Here is an 18,460-nt window from a genome sequence, read left to right on the forward strand (position 1 = left end):
TTTGTTCCCTCTGCGTCACAAACTTTTCTTCCTGTCTCAAGCACCCTTCACTCTTTTCATCTGAAAATCTGCAAGTCTCTTTTTGAAGAAAACTCATGGTTGGGTGGTTGGGTTTTTTAATTAGAGAAACTGTTTTATTTTTTACTTATAATGGGAGGGAGGTAAATATAAAGGAAGTTACTCAAAAGAAAGCAGGTGATAAAGCATAATGGAATGATAAATTGAAGTAGAAGAGGGAAAAACAACAGCAAGAAGATGGGGATGACAAAATAAATTTCATTTCTTGAAATAGTGAGAGTGCTTTGGAAAATCCAAAGCCCTATTCAAATGCTAGGTGTAGTTTGCCTGAGATTGACTTTGTGACTGGAGAAGGCCTTTGTGAAAATTACAGTGTACCAAAATTCTTTTTCCGTTATTTCACTGTGGTAAAGTACATATAACATAAAACGTACCATCTTAAACCATTGTTAAGTGTACAGTTCAGTGGTATTAAATATATTCATAATGTTGTGTAACCATCATCACCATTCACCTCCACAATTCTTTTCATCTCTTAACACTGAAATTCTATACCCATTAAACAATAACTCCCCATTCCCCCCTCCCCAAGGCTCCTGGTCACCACCAACTTAGTTTCTGTATCTCTGTAGCTATGATTTGGACTACTCTAAGTACATCATGTAAGTGGAATCATACAGTCATTTGTCCTTTTGAGGCTGCCTTATTTTGTGTAACGTCCTCAGGATTCAACCATGCTGTGGCATGTGTCAGAATTATCCCTTTTAAGAATGAATAATAGTCTATGGTACGTATACTCCATATTCTGCTTATCCATTCATCTATTCATGAACATTTGGACTGCTTCCACATTTTAGTTATTGTGAATAATGCTGTTATAAACATGGTTGTACAAATATCTCTTTGATACTCTGCTTTCAATTCTTTTGGGTATATTCCCAGAAGCAGAATTGCTGGATCATATGGTAATTCCATTTTTAATTTTTTGAGTAACAGCCATACTGTTTTCCACAGTAGCTGTACTATTTTATATTCCCACTGACATTGCACAGGGTTTCCAATTTCTCCACATCCTTGTCAAAACTTATTTTCTGTTTTTTGATACTAGCCATCCTAAATGGTTATGAGGTAGTATGCATCAAATTTTGAGTCTCATCCACCAGACTCCCACATGTAAAGTGACCATCAGGTAAAAAAATCCCTTGGTAAACTTCCAGTTAGAATAACAGAATATGGCAAATTCTTAATAATTTTATCTTCAGAAAAACTGCTGCTTCTCAGGTCAAGAAAAGTAAATTGTATGGCATTTTTGTAGTGATCCTTCAATTAACCAAAATTGAGCCTCTGCTAAATGTCAGGCATTAGCTAGGTGCTTATGATACAAAGATGTTCTTATGGCACTCACAGTTGGAAAGGTATTAGATAGTGTGTTTTTCTTCTAGAAAGTTCAGATGAAATGGAAACCTGCTTTGAGTTAAAGGAACCAGAGTGTTTCTTAATAAACAATCTTGTGGAAACAGGCCAGTGAAACATCTAATTTCAAAGAACACTAAGGTAGTAATTAAAGCATGTGGGAGATCATTAATACCTATATGGCATTTGGATTACTATGAATATTGTACTAAACCAGAATGACTGGAGTAAGACAAAAATTAATCTTTTAATCTGCTAAGGGAGTTTTTTCCCAAAGATGGTTAAATTGAGGATATTCAGAATATAAATAATATAATACTCAAATTAGAGCTTAAACATTAAACATTTTTAAATTAGTGCTAATTAAATATGGAGGACAGTGTCAAAATGATTATAGATACAGATAATTTTTATGACTAATATTGAGATGAAAATTCTGAGAGCAATTATATTAGGTGATTGTTGATCTGTTGGGGTAAAACTTAAATATCGGGTATAAATCATGTTGTTAAAAAGACAGATATATAATATTTTGATCACCCAGGTGTATATATTTTAATAGGAAAAGGACAGAGTTTGACAGAGTTCTGGAATGATTTTTCATCTGTTTTAAATGGATTTATGTCCTAGAGTGTGGTGGTAAATATTTAATAACCAGCTCACTTACTTTTTTTAGGAAAAAAAAAGCTCTGATTTGTGACATTTGCCAATTTCCATGGTATATATTCTCCCACCATGGCTGATTTCAGGCCACCAGGGGAATGTTATTGAATGTGGAGTTGAGAAAGAATACACATCATAGGCTCTCCCAAGCCAGTGTGAGCCAGCTCCAGCACACCTCTGCTCATGTCTAAAATTACATCAGAAGTCAAAAGTGACTTGGCGAAAAACATTACAATCCAAATAAACCTAATGGTGCAATCTAATCTATCAGTCAACAAACTCCAAAGTCAGAGAAGTTCAATTTGTAAATTTAAAAAGTACCAAAATAAGATATTTAGAGAACTTTGAACAAAAAGAAACAATAATTACCTAAAGATGCAATCTCATTTCTTGTCACTTCATTTGGAATACTTACATTATAATTAATTCCAACAAACATTTATAGAGCCTTTACTCAGTGCTAGGAACTCTTCCAAGCACTTTATGTATATCAATTAATTTAATCTTCAAAACAAATCTGTTTTTTATAAAAGATTAAACTGAAGCATACAGAGCCATTTGTTTAAGGTCACATCATTAGTAGATGATAGTAAGGGATTGAAAAAAAAAAGCATAGTCTATCTCCAGGGTACCTGCCTTTAACTACTGTTCATGCAGCCTCTAAAATTATCTAGAAATAAGGCTGCAAGAAAGACTTCATGCAAGTCTGGCATGACGAAGTGAAAGACCATACGGACTGGAAATATAGTCTGAAAAAATAAAAGTATGAAACAATGAGTTAGGAGAACAATAAACAACACCAATAAAGACCTTCCTTAATTTCTCCTCCTCTGTAAAAGAAAGTCATCATCAAGAAATTACTGAGTGGAAATTTAGAGTTTATTACAATAATATCTTTTATGCAATGAAAAAATTACTATATGGAAATCATTGTTACAGGGGAACTTTGAGTGAAAAATTGTGGATGTATAATTTGTTAACCACTTTAATTTGAATCTCTGTAAGAGAAAATAAAGAAATGAAGATAATAATTAGGCAATACTTCAAAAGAAAAACCAACTGGTTTCAGAAAGTTGGTGAAATTTCTCATTGTTTTCATTGTAGGGATTAGCCATTTTTCCCCCCAGAATCATTAAGTAACGTTGGGGCTGAATTGTCCTGTGATTTAATCTGCTGGTGTAAATCCTCTTCATCTAATCTCATAATTAAAACCAATAAGGAAGAACTTCTTGTTTATATACAAGATGTGAAATCCTTCAAATTCATAACTGAGATGTAATTTTTTTTCTTTCTTCAAAGTTAGAAAGTTAGAGCTTCAGATTTGGTCTAAGCATGAAGATGGGCTTTCCAGATTTCTGGAAAACTGAATTAAGAGCAGTGGTTCAGGGAAACCTGAGCAAAGACTCCTAATGAGAGTGTTGCTGGGAAGACTCCACATAATTCAAAAATCAGGACAGCCCAATGTTTATAAACATGTCTTAAACAGGACCACACAGATGATTAGTGTAAGATGTTCTGGAATGACGATGTAAGCATCAGTACAAAAGGGCAATGGCCCAGCAAGAAATCCCTTTATTTCTCAAGATCTTCCTTGTCAGGAGAATATCACTTCATTGCTGCTTCCTCTTAAGGAAACCAAGGGAAAATCTCTCCCTAGATATACTGCATTTGCTTTCGTTTTGTTGGCCTGCTAATTTCCATTCTTAAGTTCTGTATCCTTGGCTAAGGGTTAAATCTTAGAGAGGGATTTTATGTTATGTATGTGATTTCTTTTTGTCAAACCCAAACTTATCCACAACTGGAAACTGTATTTATGTGAGGTTGAGCAATTTTACTTATTATGAAGTAAAATCAGTTAATGTATGTTAGTGACACTTTGTAAACCATAAAATGTCACACAAATACTTTTCTTCCCCATGTTTTTAAGGAGTAGATAATAGGAGAAACACATGTGTCTGGGATACATATGCTCTTTACTCCCTGTGGGTGCTGCATTTTATGTTAAGGAGTATGGTCCTGGCTTATTGCTATTTATTACTGGGGCATTTATATGGCCTTGCTAGGTTACGGGAGATTAGGATAGTCATAGGGCATGATTTACAAACCTGGCTTTGTATATTAAGGAGTGTTTATTAATATATCTAGTATGTGTACAGAAGAAGCTAGGTGGAGCTGGCTTTTCTCTAGAGATCAGTTTTATATGTAATAAGTGTAGTACAAATAAGAATGTTCATTTATCCTAGGGGGATTCAGAGGCCTGATTTATGAGACTTTGTCCACCTAGCAACCAAGAAGAACAACCGGTGGACCTAGGATGGAAGACATCAGTTGCCTAATGAAACAACAATCAAATGAACTCCAGAAACAACTGAAAGAGACTTTGAAGAAAATTATTAGATGCTGCCTATAATTCAAGATATACAGTGAGTAATAGGGAGTAGACATAGTTCAGTTTAACCATTAAAGAAACTCAGGGCAGAAGTATCAGTATCAAGAAAGAAATCCAAGGAGACATTGCCAATGAGTCTTACATAGCCATTGGTGGAGATAGAATCCTGCAAACAATAATCCAAATGGGTAATAATGCTGCAGTTGGCCTCCTTAGCTGGTGCTCAATAATCAATAATCTCAAGGGAAGACATGGCCAACTTCATTTTCTTTCATCCAATTAATAATTATGGAAAGGTTGAAGGCTGACCTGTGAATAGTTTCTTGGCTGACTAATTCAGCAAACAATATTAAGAATCTACTATAAGTGAGGCTCTGTGCTGGGTACATTTTCATGACCTCCATAACGGTTGCATAAAAAAGATTTAAGTTGCTGCACTTCAGAAGTAGCAGTAGCTGCTGTAACATCAACAAACAAACAACTGGGCTCCATCTTTTCTACAGACCTTGGTGCATATCTCTATTATAGCACTTACTATATTGTTTAGTAACTTGTTCTTTACTTTGTATGTTTCCCCAACTGAAACTTTTTCTGTAGAGCTGGAATATCTTTATGCATCTTTTAACCACCCCCATGGTCAACACAGATGCTGGTCAAATAAATGAATAAGGGGGGTTAACCCGAATTCTCAGTGGACAATACAGCAAAATAAATAAAAATGTTAGTTTTAATCTAATCTTTAAATTTCTAGGAAAGAGTGGATTTAGGGAAAGTGTTAAACGAATAAATTATGCAATATGCTCGTATATGTTAATTAACATTTGTCCTTTATACCAGGTATCCCTCCTCTGTGATGTTCTAATTGCCTATACCTCTATCTCTGCCCTCACCACATTCTGGAGTAATTATTTATCTGTCTGTCTTCCCAGTATTTTAAAGAAAGAGTAAGCCCCACTGAAGTGGTAAATGTGTATTATTCATCTTTGTATCCCCAAGGTTTATCACAGTGCTTGGCACACAGACCATCCTCAACAGATGTGTAAGGAATGAATGAATATGTGGTGACTCTTCCTGAGCTTATTCATTATAGAAGGCAATGTACTGAAAATAATAAAAAGTGAGACAATTCCATTTGTATGCCTCCACAAAATAGAAGCTATCAGTTTATAAGAATTAAACCTTATTATGTAGTTTATATTGGCATTTTAATACCAGATTATGACCATCTGGTGAAAATTCATCTTGTTATATTGTAGGAGACTTTTATTTATTTCCTCTTTTGAAAAGCTATTTTTAGCTAAAAGTGACTGATTAGTCTTTGGAATGGTCTGATCCCATTTCTACTTTAATATGAAGTATATTTTTGGAGCAAGGGACTTTTAGTCTTAGATTTCTGGTTCCCTTGCCCCCAGCTCAAATAAAATAAAACAAAAACCTATTCAACCACCAGTCTTTTCCTTTTCAGTAAATGATATAATTGTTTGCTAAGAACAAAAGTCCAGGAGTCATCCTTGAATATTTTCCTTTCTTCTTCTACTTACCGGGCCCATTTTCCCAGCCCATTAATGACTGCCAACGCCAATCAATTAGCAGGTCCTGTGGTTCAGATTCCAAAATGTATTCTGAATCTGTCAGTTTTTGCCACTTCTTTACCATTAAGGTCTTGCCTTAACTATTGCAATAGCCTTCCAACTGGTCTCATTACTTGACAGGACAGCAGCCGAGAGCTTTGAAATCCACTGAAATCCATCAATGGTTTGCTTCTGAACGTAAAGTAAAAGCCAACCTCTGCACCATGTCCTCAGTGCCCTACTTGATCTGGTCTCCACCAAACCCTTTATCTTTCCCTCCTACTACCCGTCCCTCTTTATTCCACCTCCAGGCCCCAGGCCTTCTTGCTGCCACTGCAACATGCCTGCTTAGTCCATACTCATGGCTGTTATTTTTGCTGTTCTCTCTTCCTGGAATACTCTTCTCATGGATCTCCACAAGGTGATTACTCACTATACAGCTATCTCTCATTTCTTTAAGGAGGCCTCTTTAAAATAGCATCCCTGCCCCTGTTAATTTCTATCCCATTTCTCTGCTTTAGTTTCTTAGTAAGAAATGAAACTCCTCATTTCCTTGTGTTATCTTTTTTAATGTCTGTCATCCCTACTAGAAAGAGATCAGGGTTTGTATCTGCTTTGTTGTATCCCCAGAGTCTTGAATGGTAGATGCTTACTAAATATTTTTGGAATAATTCAAGCCTAATTCAGTGCAGGAAGTGTGCTCATTTTACATGTAGACCAGGCTGGTGATTGTTATGGGCAATATACCAGATGTATTGAGACCACGAACTCAGGCCTCGTTATCCATTCAAGGCTTATAAGAAAATGAACATATCATATTTCGTACAATTCAGACTGGAGCAGTATTAGTATCCTGTGGGAGAAGGCCAATTTAGTCTACTAACAACTTGAGGAAACCTAATTTGTTCCGTTAACAGTCTATCGAAAAAAATCTTTCCTTCAATATTATTAGATACATAATCATGTTTACATTATCTTGGGGAATTTGAGAGATGGGGAACAAGTCATCTGCTGGGTTTCTATGCCATTACATGTTATATATCACTCCGGGAGATTGCTTAATTACATTAATAAACATTATTTGAGCACTGACCTTTTTATCCCTCCAAATGTTTGTGCATGACCCAGGAATTTTCCAAAGTCAATATGAAACATGTGGCCTGACTTTGTCAGCATGATATTGTCGTTGTGACGGTCACAGACTCCCAGGATGAACGTTACCACACACCAGCCAGCACAGGAATAGAAAAAGTTCCTCAAGGCCTAATTGGTTGAAAAATAATAACACAACAATGACACACACAAAAAATGAGCAAACACAGAGGTAATGGTAAAAGTACGATAAAAAGCAAAATTCTATAATCAAGAACCAATTCTACATCTCAGTTGAGTGGATATGATTAAATGGTTGGTTATTGATATGCTACAGAACATGAAGCAATCTGTTCTTTAGCCTAATGAGTGTTTTCGTTGAAATGGGAGAAAATAACTTTCATTCAGTTAAAGCCAATTTTCAGTTTATTAAAGAGGATTCTTAGTATTATTTTTTAATGTCGCAAAGGTAAAATAGTGGATAGCTTTTTTCAAGATAAAGGAAGAAGGAACAATATGGTCCAGTATTGCCTATTCCCATAGAAATTTAAAATATTAATTTTTGAATATCTGAAATTTTTAACACAGGAAAAACTACACTGAGATATCTGTAACACTTTATGTTTATCCTACAAATATGTCATCCAGTTAATGCCCCAAAAGGTTTTGGTACAGTATATACCAGTGAACGCTTGTGTGGGTAGAAGCAGATTCCACTAAGTTAGTTGTGGCTTATGTTTCTTTAATGGACAGGGGTTTCTTGCCAAAATTACTCTTTTTTCAAAAGAACTGTCTCCTGGGTATTCATCATTTTGATCGATGATGCAACCATGAGTGTAAGCACAAGTGACTGGCTGAGCCACAGGTATGGGCCTCCTCAACTAGCGAGTGGAAGACCACGTGGCTGGACTACGTGCCAGGACACCTTATTTCCAGGTATCCCAGGTGCCTGAGCAAGTCTTTAATTTGTCTGTCTAGATTTTCTCTACTTATAAAGTGAAGATAATAAAATATGTCCTTCACATGGTGGTTAAGAACATCAAATGTACATGGAAACACCCCAAACAATATAACTTCAGGGGTTTGTGCCTAATTCAAGTTACAATTTGGGGAATGGCTAAAAAATAGATTTCTAGATAATCTCATCTAATTCCCTGTTACTTGGCCTCAAAAACCTGTATTTTGCTCTATTCCAATCTCACAGAAGTATGGAGTAGATGAACTCTTGGATCTCTCTTTCATGGCCCAGGCCAGCTAGGGTGACCAAGCCTTCCAGTTTGCCCAGGACTGAGGAGTTTCCTAGAATGAGGGATGTTTAGTGCTCAGGACAGTTCTGAGCAAATCTAATGCTGGCCCATATTGCATTTTTGTGTGAATTAGCATAAAGGTGCCCCTGCCTCTGGGGCAGCTGTACCAGTTCATGCCTTGGCAAGTGAAACAAGGCTTGGCTCTAGCCAACTCATCCCCTAATCTGTGAGGCCTGGTAGAGGGTGGAACCTGTACAATTGTAGACTGCAGGCTAGATGCCAAAGTAAAGTGGGAAAAATGTTGGCAGTCAAATGGAATAGTATACATTTTGTAAAGTTCTGAGATACAAAAAAATAAAAACTCTATTAGGTATTCCGCAAACATTGAAAGAATGAGGCATGAAAAGATAGAACTTGGAAGAAGAAATATATTGCAATGGAAGGAGGGAGATTTATAGAAATTATAGGTTGTGTACAAATAGGCACAGGTAACATGAAGGAGGTAGTTTTCAGGAGCATCATCTCAGGTGAGATTGCTGTAAGGGAAGCCGCTGAGCAAAGAGAGTCTTTATTGATAGCCCAGAATTCCACCCAGAGGGAAAACCAGACACAGAAATTGTTATCTAGGTAATATACCATTTAAACTGTGTCATTATTACTATGCTGATGAATGAATGAATTAGACCTCAAGATGTACTTAATTTACTTTTTCATAACTCAGAGTATCTAATGAGCCAGAGTATATCCTTATTTAAGTACATTATTTAAAATTTGCTGCAGAAGGACAAACCTTTTCATAATCCACCTTTAAATGGTTGTGCTGACTGAACCATTTTTTGATTGTATTTTCTTTCAGTGGTCCTATCAGTCCAGAATGGCGATGGATTTTCGCAAGGGTTATAGCATCGGGCACCATCTGCACCAATCCTGGTTGATAAAAAAGAGATTATGGAAATACTTCTTTCTTTACAGGATGAGGGATACTTAGGAAAGGCATCTTGATATAGGTAACAACATCAATAGTTGCCAGCACTACTCGGATTACCCTTTTTATTTCCCAATCTTCTTCTCTGAAGGAGTTTTACCTAGATGGTATTGCTTCTAATTTTTCCTAAATCCTAGGGAGCAATGAGGCTACTTGTGTTTGGATCAGATGTATCAGAGCAGCTTTAATATTTTTTCTAGAACTACAGTAGAGAGCAAATCTAGATGGTCTCCCAGCGACCCCACTGAGTCAATAGAGCAGTGAATTAATTAACATATGGCTTGTGCATTCATTTACAGTTTAAGGGAGGACATTCAAACTTGTGTAACAAGCATATTTATAATGTAAGTGAATCAAATACAACCTCCGTGACAAATATTTCAAATATATTATAAAAATCAATGTTCAGGTTAATAAAAGCTTCACTGTTCAACGTTTCATTTCTAGCAGTGAACAGAGTTAACGCTGCAGTGAACATGTACAGAACCACCTGCTTCTTCCTTCTCAGTCTGCATTAAAGTGAAACTATAATAACAATCTTTTTAACGGAGCATATATTGATTTAACTTCAATAGGAGCTTTGCCCCACTAGCCATGCATCCATCAAGGCTTCTTTTCATTGTGTTCCTAAGGTTATTGGAATGTAAATATTTTCAAGCCTTCTGATTTTTATTCTGTACAGAACAGCAATTTAAACCCAGTATTTAAAATTCTCCCAGGACTAACGTCCACAAAACAACCTGTAATGCACAGTTCTATAAATAAAGTCACTGAAAGAAATTAAAGTGTAGAATTTCTGATTTCCACAATCTTGACAACTGCAAGAGTTGAAAACACAAATGCCCAAAGGGACCAGGGACATAAACATAATTATATGAAAAGAGAGAAGATTAAGTTTTAAAAATTGACTATTTCATGGTCTACCTTAAAAATATTCAAATTAAACAACAAACAAGAAGATCACTGTAATGGTAAGCAAAACATTTCTCAGTGCTGGATTTGGCCAGTGGTAGCTGGTTGCAGGCTTAATCTCTCTCTCTCTCTCTCTCTCTCTCTCTCTCTTTTTTCAGCCTTAATCTCTTAATATCCAATAGCCCAGCCCAGTCCAATCATGACCGTTAGGCATCTATTGATACATTGCCTTATTAGAAAGAAACAAACATGGAGAGTGGGAATTGAATGCTGCAAAAATAACCTATTAAAACCTATTTGTTAAAAACAAAAAGAAAGAAGGAGATGTAACATCCCAGAGATAAATCCTGGGCATATCTTTAATATCATAACACTTCTCCCTTCTCCCCCAACAGTATTCGGCTCTTGTGCTAGTTTTCTTGTGCTTATTAAGTGAGATAGCAAATGTAAAGCACTGCATTTAACAGTAATATAACTACTCTAAAAAGAGTAATATAATTCTACTTTCTAATCCTGAAATTTTCCCTCATTTTTCCAGTTCCTCCATTTAACACTTCCTAACAGAAAACCACCTTCTACCTGGTTCCTGCGTGCCTCATTGCCACCTTGCATCTGACCATGCCCCAAATTAGGACTTAGATTACTACACCCTTTAGATAGGGTGCTGTAGCAATGTCAGTTACTCCTCAGACCACATTTGTCTTCAGGGAGTTAATCATTGCTAAATCCCAAGCCATTTGTCATATCTTCCATTGTTGACTACCCAGAAAACTTTGCACCTAATTTATAACAATCATGGTGGCTAAATTCTGCTCATTAGTTAAAACCATAAATTACATTTTATACATTTTAAGCTAGTATGTATCATACACTTTTTAAATACTTCCAGCATAATTCTGTGCACAGTAATATGTGTGGCTCCATTCCCATAGCTCTCTAATGCAGATTCCTCAAAATTTAATGCCCATATGTATTACTTGGGGATCTTGTTAAAATGTAGGTTCTGATTTAGTAGGGTGGGAGTAGGGTCTGAGATTCTGAGTTTCTAACAAGCTCCCAGGTGATGTCAATGCTCCTGGTCCACAGGTCATACTTTAAGTAGCAAGGTTCTTAGGGAAAAAACTTTTCAAGATGGTATCACACAAGGCAGTGGTTCTCAAAAAAGGTGTGCATGAGAAACTCCAGAGCAGCTTTTTGCATTCACTGAGACTTGAGCCTCAGTCCCCCACCCTCCGTCCCCTCCCCACCTCTGCCCAGTGAAGAGCCTGATATAGCATCCTGCTTGGGTCCTAGATATAGCTGCTCCAACTCTCCTAAGTAATTTTTATGTCCATCAAATCTGGAGCAAATTTAGAGCAATGAAATAAATCCTAAAGAATTTTTATCTGCTCTGATAATCTCTCCCAAAGTTCCTACAACATCATATACAAAGTAGTCATGAGAATTATAGTCAACAATAATGTTGATAAAGCCTTGTAAACTTGTGGCCTGGAGTATACTCTCCTTAAGGGCAGCAGCCCTGTTTAAGTCGTTTTAGTATTCCCTATCTTACTTTGTGACATTTCTTGAGGGATGTCAACAGTAGATATTCAATAAGCCTTGGAACCTGATTAAAAATGGAAACTAATCTCTTAAAAGAAGACATTTGCTTTAATGATCTCCATTTTTCTTGAAGAAGTATCTTTCCAGTACAACCTTACAACCAAAGAAATTGTTGGTAGACAGCGGGAAAGAATAATTTGTCTGTCTTATGACATCTGTAACTCTGGGCAAGTCTAGAGTTATTTCTGCTGGATTATTTTATTAACTTTAAAAGTCTTAGCCTCCATTACTTCCTATGATTATAAACAGAGAAATGAGTAGATGGAATTGAAGAATTCCACTGAGGTTGGTGTTGTATTCAAATTCTGAAGAAAAAGTAATCCATGTGACACCAAAAAGCTCAGCTTGGTTCATCTAAGGTATATTTTTACCCTTTAAACATATTAGGATATGAAAGAATTAGGTCATTTATGTGAGAAAAGGGAGAGAAAAACTCAAGGAATAACGATCTCAGAGTAGCAGTAATAAAAGACTTTTAGGAACTAGAACTTTAGAAGGAGTTTGGGAGTGGGATACTTGGCATGGAAACAAGGGCCCTATTATCAGAATCAAAATAATTGGGCAGTATGACTTGTAACAGTAGTCCTGAAGTATCCAATTGCAAGTTAAGCTAAGTAGGAGGTGCTTCCATGCTTAGTTTCCAAAATCTTGAGTCAGAGTTGGCTGGGGTACTGAGCCTCGCAGTGGGACCTCAGGAAATGGAGGGCCAGGCAATGACAGTTTCTCTTTTGAGATGATGGGTTTAAACTGTAGTTCTGTCTGAATTAAAAAAGAAAAGAAAAAAAAAAGACCACACAGTTCTAGGTCCCCTTTCCGGTTCTATGGTATTTTTATCCCTTTGTTTATGCAGATGCATCTGCTATAATTCATACTAATTAATTTAATGAAATGCTAAGTGGCAATGGCCCCATGTAAAAAAAATTATGATATCCTAGAAATTATTTCTTCAATTTAGCATGATTGTAATTAAGTACAACTTTTACCTCTGATGTTTGAGTAATTATTAGGGTGGATCTTCAACACTATTTTCATCGAAAATGTGTATAAATGTAATTATATTTCCATATTAGTGGCTTGGCTTTTATCAAGGAAGAGAAATGCTAAAGTATGCTCAAAGTTTGCATGAATGGTCATCTTTGACTGTTGATATTACACTTTACTCAAAAGTCTTTTAGAAACTGAATGCATGTTTATAATGTATTTAGAATTTTCAGAACTCCTTTAAGCATTTGCAACTTTGTAAATTTTGTGTTAATAAGCAACAATTGTATTTTTTTGAATGAGCGGACTTTTCTATTATCAGCTTAGAAAAAGAGGAACAAATATGAATTAATCATTAATGTAACTAACCCTTAAGGACACACAAAAGGACATTACAGTTAACATTTGAGTTGTCGAGAGTCCTAATTAATATCTAGAAGGACATTATGCTTTACATAAATCATTTTGGCTTATTGTTTTTGAAAATAATTCTTTGTAAAAAAGAAGAATGACCAGGTTTAGTTCTTTGGATTTTAAAATTTGTAATCTAAAATGAAAGCTGTGGCAACTCTGGGGGGCATATTACTGATGAATGCGTGAGATAAATAATGTAAGTCAATCAGCTTTCTAATCTATACCGACCTTGGCCTTTTCCTGTGGATAGACATCTATAAATGATCATTTGCATATCCAGGCCCTCCTGCAGCCAAATATTGTCCATCACATGAATAATCTGCAGGACAAGCATATCCTGACGAAGATCATCTCCAGCCTGTTAAAAACAAAATTATAGACTCCGGGTTTCTCCTTGAATTCTATTAAAGGCTTTCAAATATGGTATATGTCATTTCCTTCCTTGAATAATTTTCCAGCCTGACTTAGGGTGGTTTCAATTGTTTTATTAGCACTAAGAATACCTTGTGTTTCTGATAGAAGATCAAAGAAAATGAGAACTTTCTTTTAAATGATTACAGAAGCTTTAGCCATTAAATTAGAAGCTCCTTGGAATGTTGTTCCCTGATAATCTTTCAATTTATTATCCATGTGCAATGTCTTAACCTCAAAGTCTGGTGAAGAGAGGTTGGACGAATGTTTATGCAAATTTCAAACTCAGCCAAGTGAAATCTCTTTCTAAGGGAAACATTATTTGATGTACCATAAATTTACACACTGATATACAGTTAGACTACCAAGAGCTTCTTGACAGGGAGTATAAATAGCACACATATAATTCATCAGACTTTGAATCGTTGACTTCTCTTGTTATGAAGGCAGTTAAGAAGTTTTCAGAGTAAACAGCCTTTGATAATAATAAGAAATGATAAAGGGGTGTTTTTCTAGCATAGGTTAAGGACATGGAATATGTCCAAAGGGGAAGGACAGTTCTATGCTTTTAACTAATAAGAGACTTGGTTTTGAAAATGGTTTCTAAATTATATGCAGAAAACTATGCCAAGATGAGATTTTGTGTTCTTCTTTTTTCTTCACCAAAAATGCAGTGCCGGGGGAACATTAATGCTTGAGGTTTACACAGATTTCACAGCAAAAGTACAGGTATGTTAATCATTATCTTCAAAACTAGTCAGAATCGAACAAAAATTCCACTCTGCGACCTTGTTGTCTGGTTTGGCTGAATAACTTATCAAATTTAACTGAACGACTGGCAAATGCTTACTTTTTACTTACAGCTCCTTTTTCTGTCCCTTTTTCCTACTTGACTTTTACTCTTAACCTTTTACTCTATTGTCCCATGGGATTCATGACAAAGACTGATATGGCCCTTATTTATATTTTATTTAAAAAGAAGACAACAACCCAAATTACTAAAATAAGCAAGTGCTTACAAATAAGAATTTTATGCTAAATCATGTCATTTGAGTTTCAGCTAATTTTGATTCGAACTTAGTATCTAGACCAAAGGAAGACTCTCCCCCTAGGAACTTTACCACAATTCTGCTTTCTGTATTACTCAAAAGTGATTGCTTTATTTCACTTATTGAAACATACCTCCCGGAGTTTTGCACTGAAGATTCATTGGCTTGGAGCCAGTAATGTTTGATTTACTGCCAATCATAGTTTGGCATGTACTATAATTCTATAAAAATGCAGAATCAAAAACAACTAGAATCTTCTGTGCTGCTGCCAGAGGAAAAGAGCTATAATAATTTCTTTTTGTGAGTAATAAATCAATAGTTCTACCAATGGAATCAATTTGATGTTTCAGGAGGGCTACTGTACCTTAAAAATGACGCTGATGTTTTTGCCCATTGGATTAGCATTAATGAAAGTAATCTTCAATGGCAAAGCATTAGATGTGAAATATGAACATGCCTATGGGACAAAAAGAAGAGAAAAATGGTGAGCAAAACAAAGCAAAAAGAACAGTTTCCTTGCAATCATGGCTCCTTGCAGAATTTGTTATATGAGCAAATGTAACATATGAATAATTCTCACACTTTGGAACAAAGAAACATATTTATTTAAAAAAAGACTTTAGTCTACCAACCAAAGCCTTTATTTGTAAACTAAAAATGCCAGCTTTCCGGCAGGTTGTAAATCTTCAACTACATTTTTTTCTCACTAAACAGTGATGATGTTTAGGGAGTTTAAATAAACTAAGTAGTATGTAGGTATTGTGCTTATGCTAGTTAGTTAATATCTAAAAGATGAAATCACTATTTAAAAAAATATATTTCCTTTTCATTCTTTCTGCCCTGCAGCATACTTTAAGGAAACATGCATATAGAATTAACAAAGACCTGAGTTCAAATTTGGACTCTGTAACTTATCAGCGGTAAGACCTTGGACAAGTTACTTAAATGTTTGTATCCCACTGTAAAACAGGGATAAAACTCTTACCTCACACATTTTTGTAATAGGTATATGAGCTAATGGATATAAAATACCTTTTACAGTGTCTGACACTAATCGGGTACTTCAAAAAGATTAACGCATTCTTTTTCACTTTTTGCTAATGAACATTTTCTTATCTTTACAAGTAACAGTACAACATATATTTCCTATTCTCATTTCTTTCAATTATACTTTACATTTCTATTTTCAGTTTTATGATACCGACTACTGTGCATTATTTTCCTTTTATGTGCTTACAACTGTTTGAGTGTTAAAAGGCTATATGTCTTTAGGTTATTAGAGAGTTCATGTTGACAGCGAAAATTATTAAATCAATACTAAAGAAAGCAAAGGGACTTGATACTTCCAATTCATCAACTTAGTAAAATATGACATCAATATATTTTGAAGGATCAGTTTGAATATCATTATTTCTGATAAGTCTGAAATCAGTAGAAGTTGAGAGGAAAGGATCTATTTCTTAATCTGTCAACATAAATCTAACTAATCCCTAAGCAAACAGAAAGCCTTGTTTACTGAATCAATTTGAGTTTTATAGTAAAAGGATGAGGCTGCTTGTTAAGTAATGAATTCCCGCTGCAAGAATCAGTCAATCAGGGGACATATGTATGACCTTCTGTCATGGTATTGAATTAGGAAACCCTGTATTAGCCCAGAGTCTAGATCAGTGGTTTTCAAATTCTGCTCATTCAATTCTGGGGGCTGGGGTGGGAGAATGATGATCTCTTCGAGGTATGCCAAGTCCAGGGAAGAGACAAAGGGCTAAGAAAGGCTGAGGGCAAGGTTTAGCCCCTCTTCTCAATTATATCACTCAGCTATATTGCTTTCATTGCTTAATACTTTGGTTTTCACATGCAGTATATTTTTTGAGAGTCATGGCAAAAATACTATACATTTGACAGCTAGTATGCACAAAACATTAACTATATGCTAATAAAAAGAGACACCATATCCACCTCTCATAGAGCCTGCAAAAGTTGGTATGAATGTATACACGCATGCATTTCACAGCTGAATGAAGAAGCATTTGAAGAAGAGAGTCTTTCAGAGATGAGCTGAATTTGAAGATTGTGAAAGACATAGATTGGCAAACAGGTAAATGAAAAGGTTTGCCAGGTAGAAAAAGGTAAACAAGGACACCTTAGATTAGAGTAGAAGTTAAAAGTGGATTGGGACGGCCATAACCAAGAGATAGGAAAGAATGAATCAAAGTCTTGGAAGATATTTTATGTAAATGGTGAGATAAAAGATCTGGAATACAGAAAGGAAGACAAGAAAAGCTAGAATGGAGAAAGGAAGATAGAAACTCTGGTCTTGAAAAGTGAAAATTAGAGAAATAGACTTAAAACAGTTTTTAAAAAGGAAAAGATACCTATTAGTAAATGAAATGTCTGGTCTTTACTTTCCCAGGAGGGGAGAAGGATTGCATTCAGTTATTCCCACTCTCTCATATGATCTACCCCTTAGTGGAACAGGAAATGGTCCACTGTGATTAGTGGTTCCAAGGAGAGACAGGGGTGAGAATTCTTCTTATAAAGAAAGTTTAACCAAACCTAAGACCTTTGCTCTCTGTCTTGGAGACCCATGCTTTAAAGAATGGATTGAGCCAGGCCTGAGTACTTCTCCCTAGTGTAGTTTACTGATGGTGGTTAAAATAGAATGCTGACTATACATACAGGCTTTCCTACACTCACTACATTCACGGGACTTCTCTCCAGAGTGAACTCTGACGTACGATAAGCTCAGTAATGACTTTCCCCAAATCACTGCATTTATCAGTTTTCTCCCCAGATGGGCTCTCTGATGTACTGTACGATTGTTGCTATAAACAAAGACCTTACCATACTCACTACTACATTCATAGGACTTCTAACCAGTGTGAATTCTCTGACATGTAATGAGGTATGAGTTTTGACTGCATATTTTCCACATTTATAGGGCTTTTGCTTGTGTGAAGTCTGTGATATAAAATAAGACATTTACTAGACTGAACATTTTGCCATGCCGCATTCAAAAGGCTTTTCTCTGGTATGAATTTGCTCATAGTCAACTAGTTGAGAGGTCTGACTGAAGGCTTTTCTACACTGCCAACATGTATGTGCTTGTTCCCTGGCATGGAGTGTCAAACAAGACATATACTCTGACTGAAGGCCTTACTACATTCCTTACTGCCGTAAGGCTTCTCCCCAGTGTGAACTCTCTGATGGTCAGTAAGGTCTCTAACGGAATAGAGAGCGCTCCCACACTTGCTTGAACATGACGTTTCTCACTTGTGTGAAGTGTCTGATGCTGGAAAACGGTTCTACTCTGCATGAAGGCCTCACACTCGTTACACTCAGAAGGCCCCTCCCCAGTACAGGCTATCTGATGAGCAATGAGCAGGGGACGCGGGGTGAAGGCTTTAACACATTCGTCACCTTGATGAGGTTTCTCCCAGTAACGGAGTCTCTGGTATTTATTGAGATGGGAGGAGTGATGACAAGTCTTCCCACACTCTCACATTCATAGGGTTCGTACCCTCAGTGGGTTCTCAGATTAACCACTGGCTGAGGGGTTTGTCTGAAGGTCTTACTACACTCATTACACTCCCAGAGGTTCTTTCCAGTATGGATCCTCTGATGGCCAACCAGATGTGGGCTCTGACTAGAACTCTGCTGCATTTACTGCACCTTCCTATGTGATGTATGTCCCTTCAGACCTCCTCGTTGTTCAG

General features: G+C 36.2%; 1 protein-coding gene across 3 annotated transcripts in view; it reads right to left on the reverse strand.

The window, feature by feature from the left end:
• The window catches only part of PIK3C2G (phosphatidylinositol-4-phosphate 3-kinase catalytic subunit type 2 gamma), a 324,948-nt gene that overhangs the window by 125,353 nt on the left and 181,135 nt on the right, over positions 1-18,460 (reverse strand). For all 3 annotated transcript variants that reach the window (XM_007454609.1, XM_007454608.1, XM_007454607.1), the window contains 4 exons: positions 15,112-15,204; positions 13,516-13,645; positions 9,184-9,320; positions 7,148-7,317 (listed from right to left, as the gene is read on the reverse strand). In XM_007454609.1, the coding sequence (XP_007454671.1) occupies positions 7,148-7,317; positions 9,184-9,320; positions 13,516-13,645; positions 15,112-15,204 (530 nt within the window). The remainder of the gene's footprint in view (positions 1-7,147; positions 7,318-9,183; positions 9,321-13,515; positions 13,646-15,111; positions 15,205-18,460) is intronic.

Source organism: Lipotes vexillifer, unplaced genomic scaffold, assembly GCF_000442215.2.
Source record: "Lipotes vexillifer unplaced genomic scaffold, Lipotes_vexillifer_v1.1 scaffold559, whole genome shotgun sequence".
Taxonomy (NCBI): Eukaryota; Metazoa; Chordata; class Mammalia; order Artiodactyla; family Lipotidae; genus Lipotes; species Lipotes vexillifer.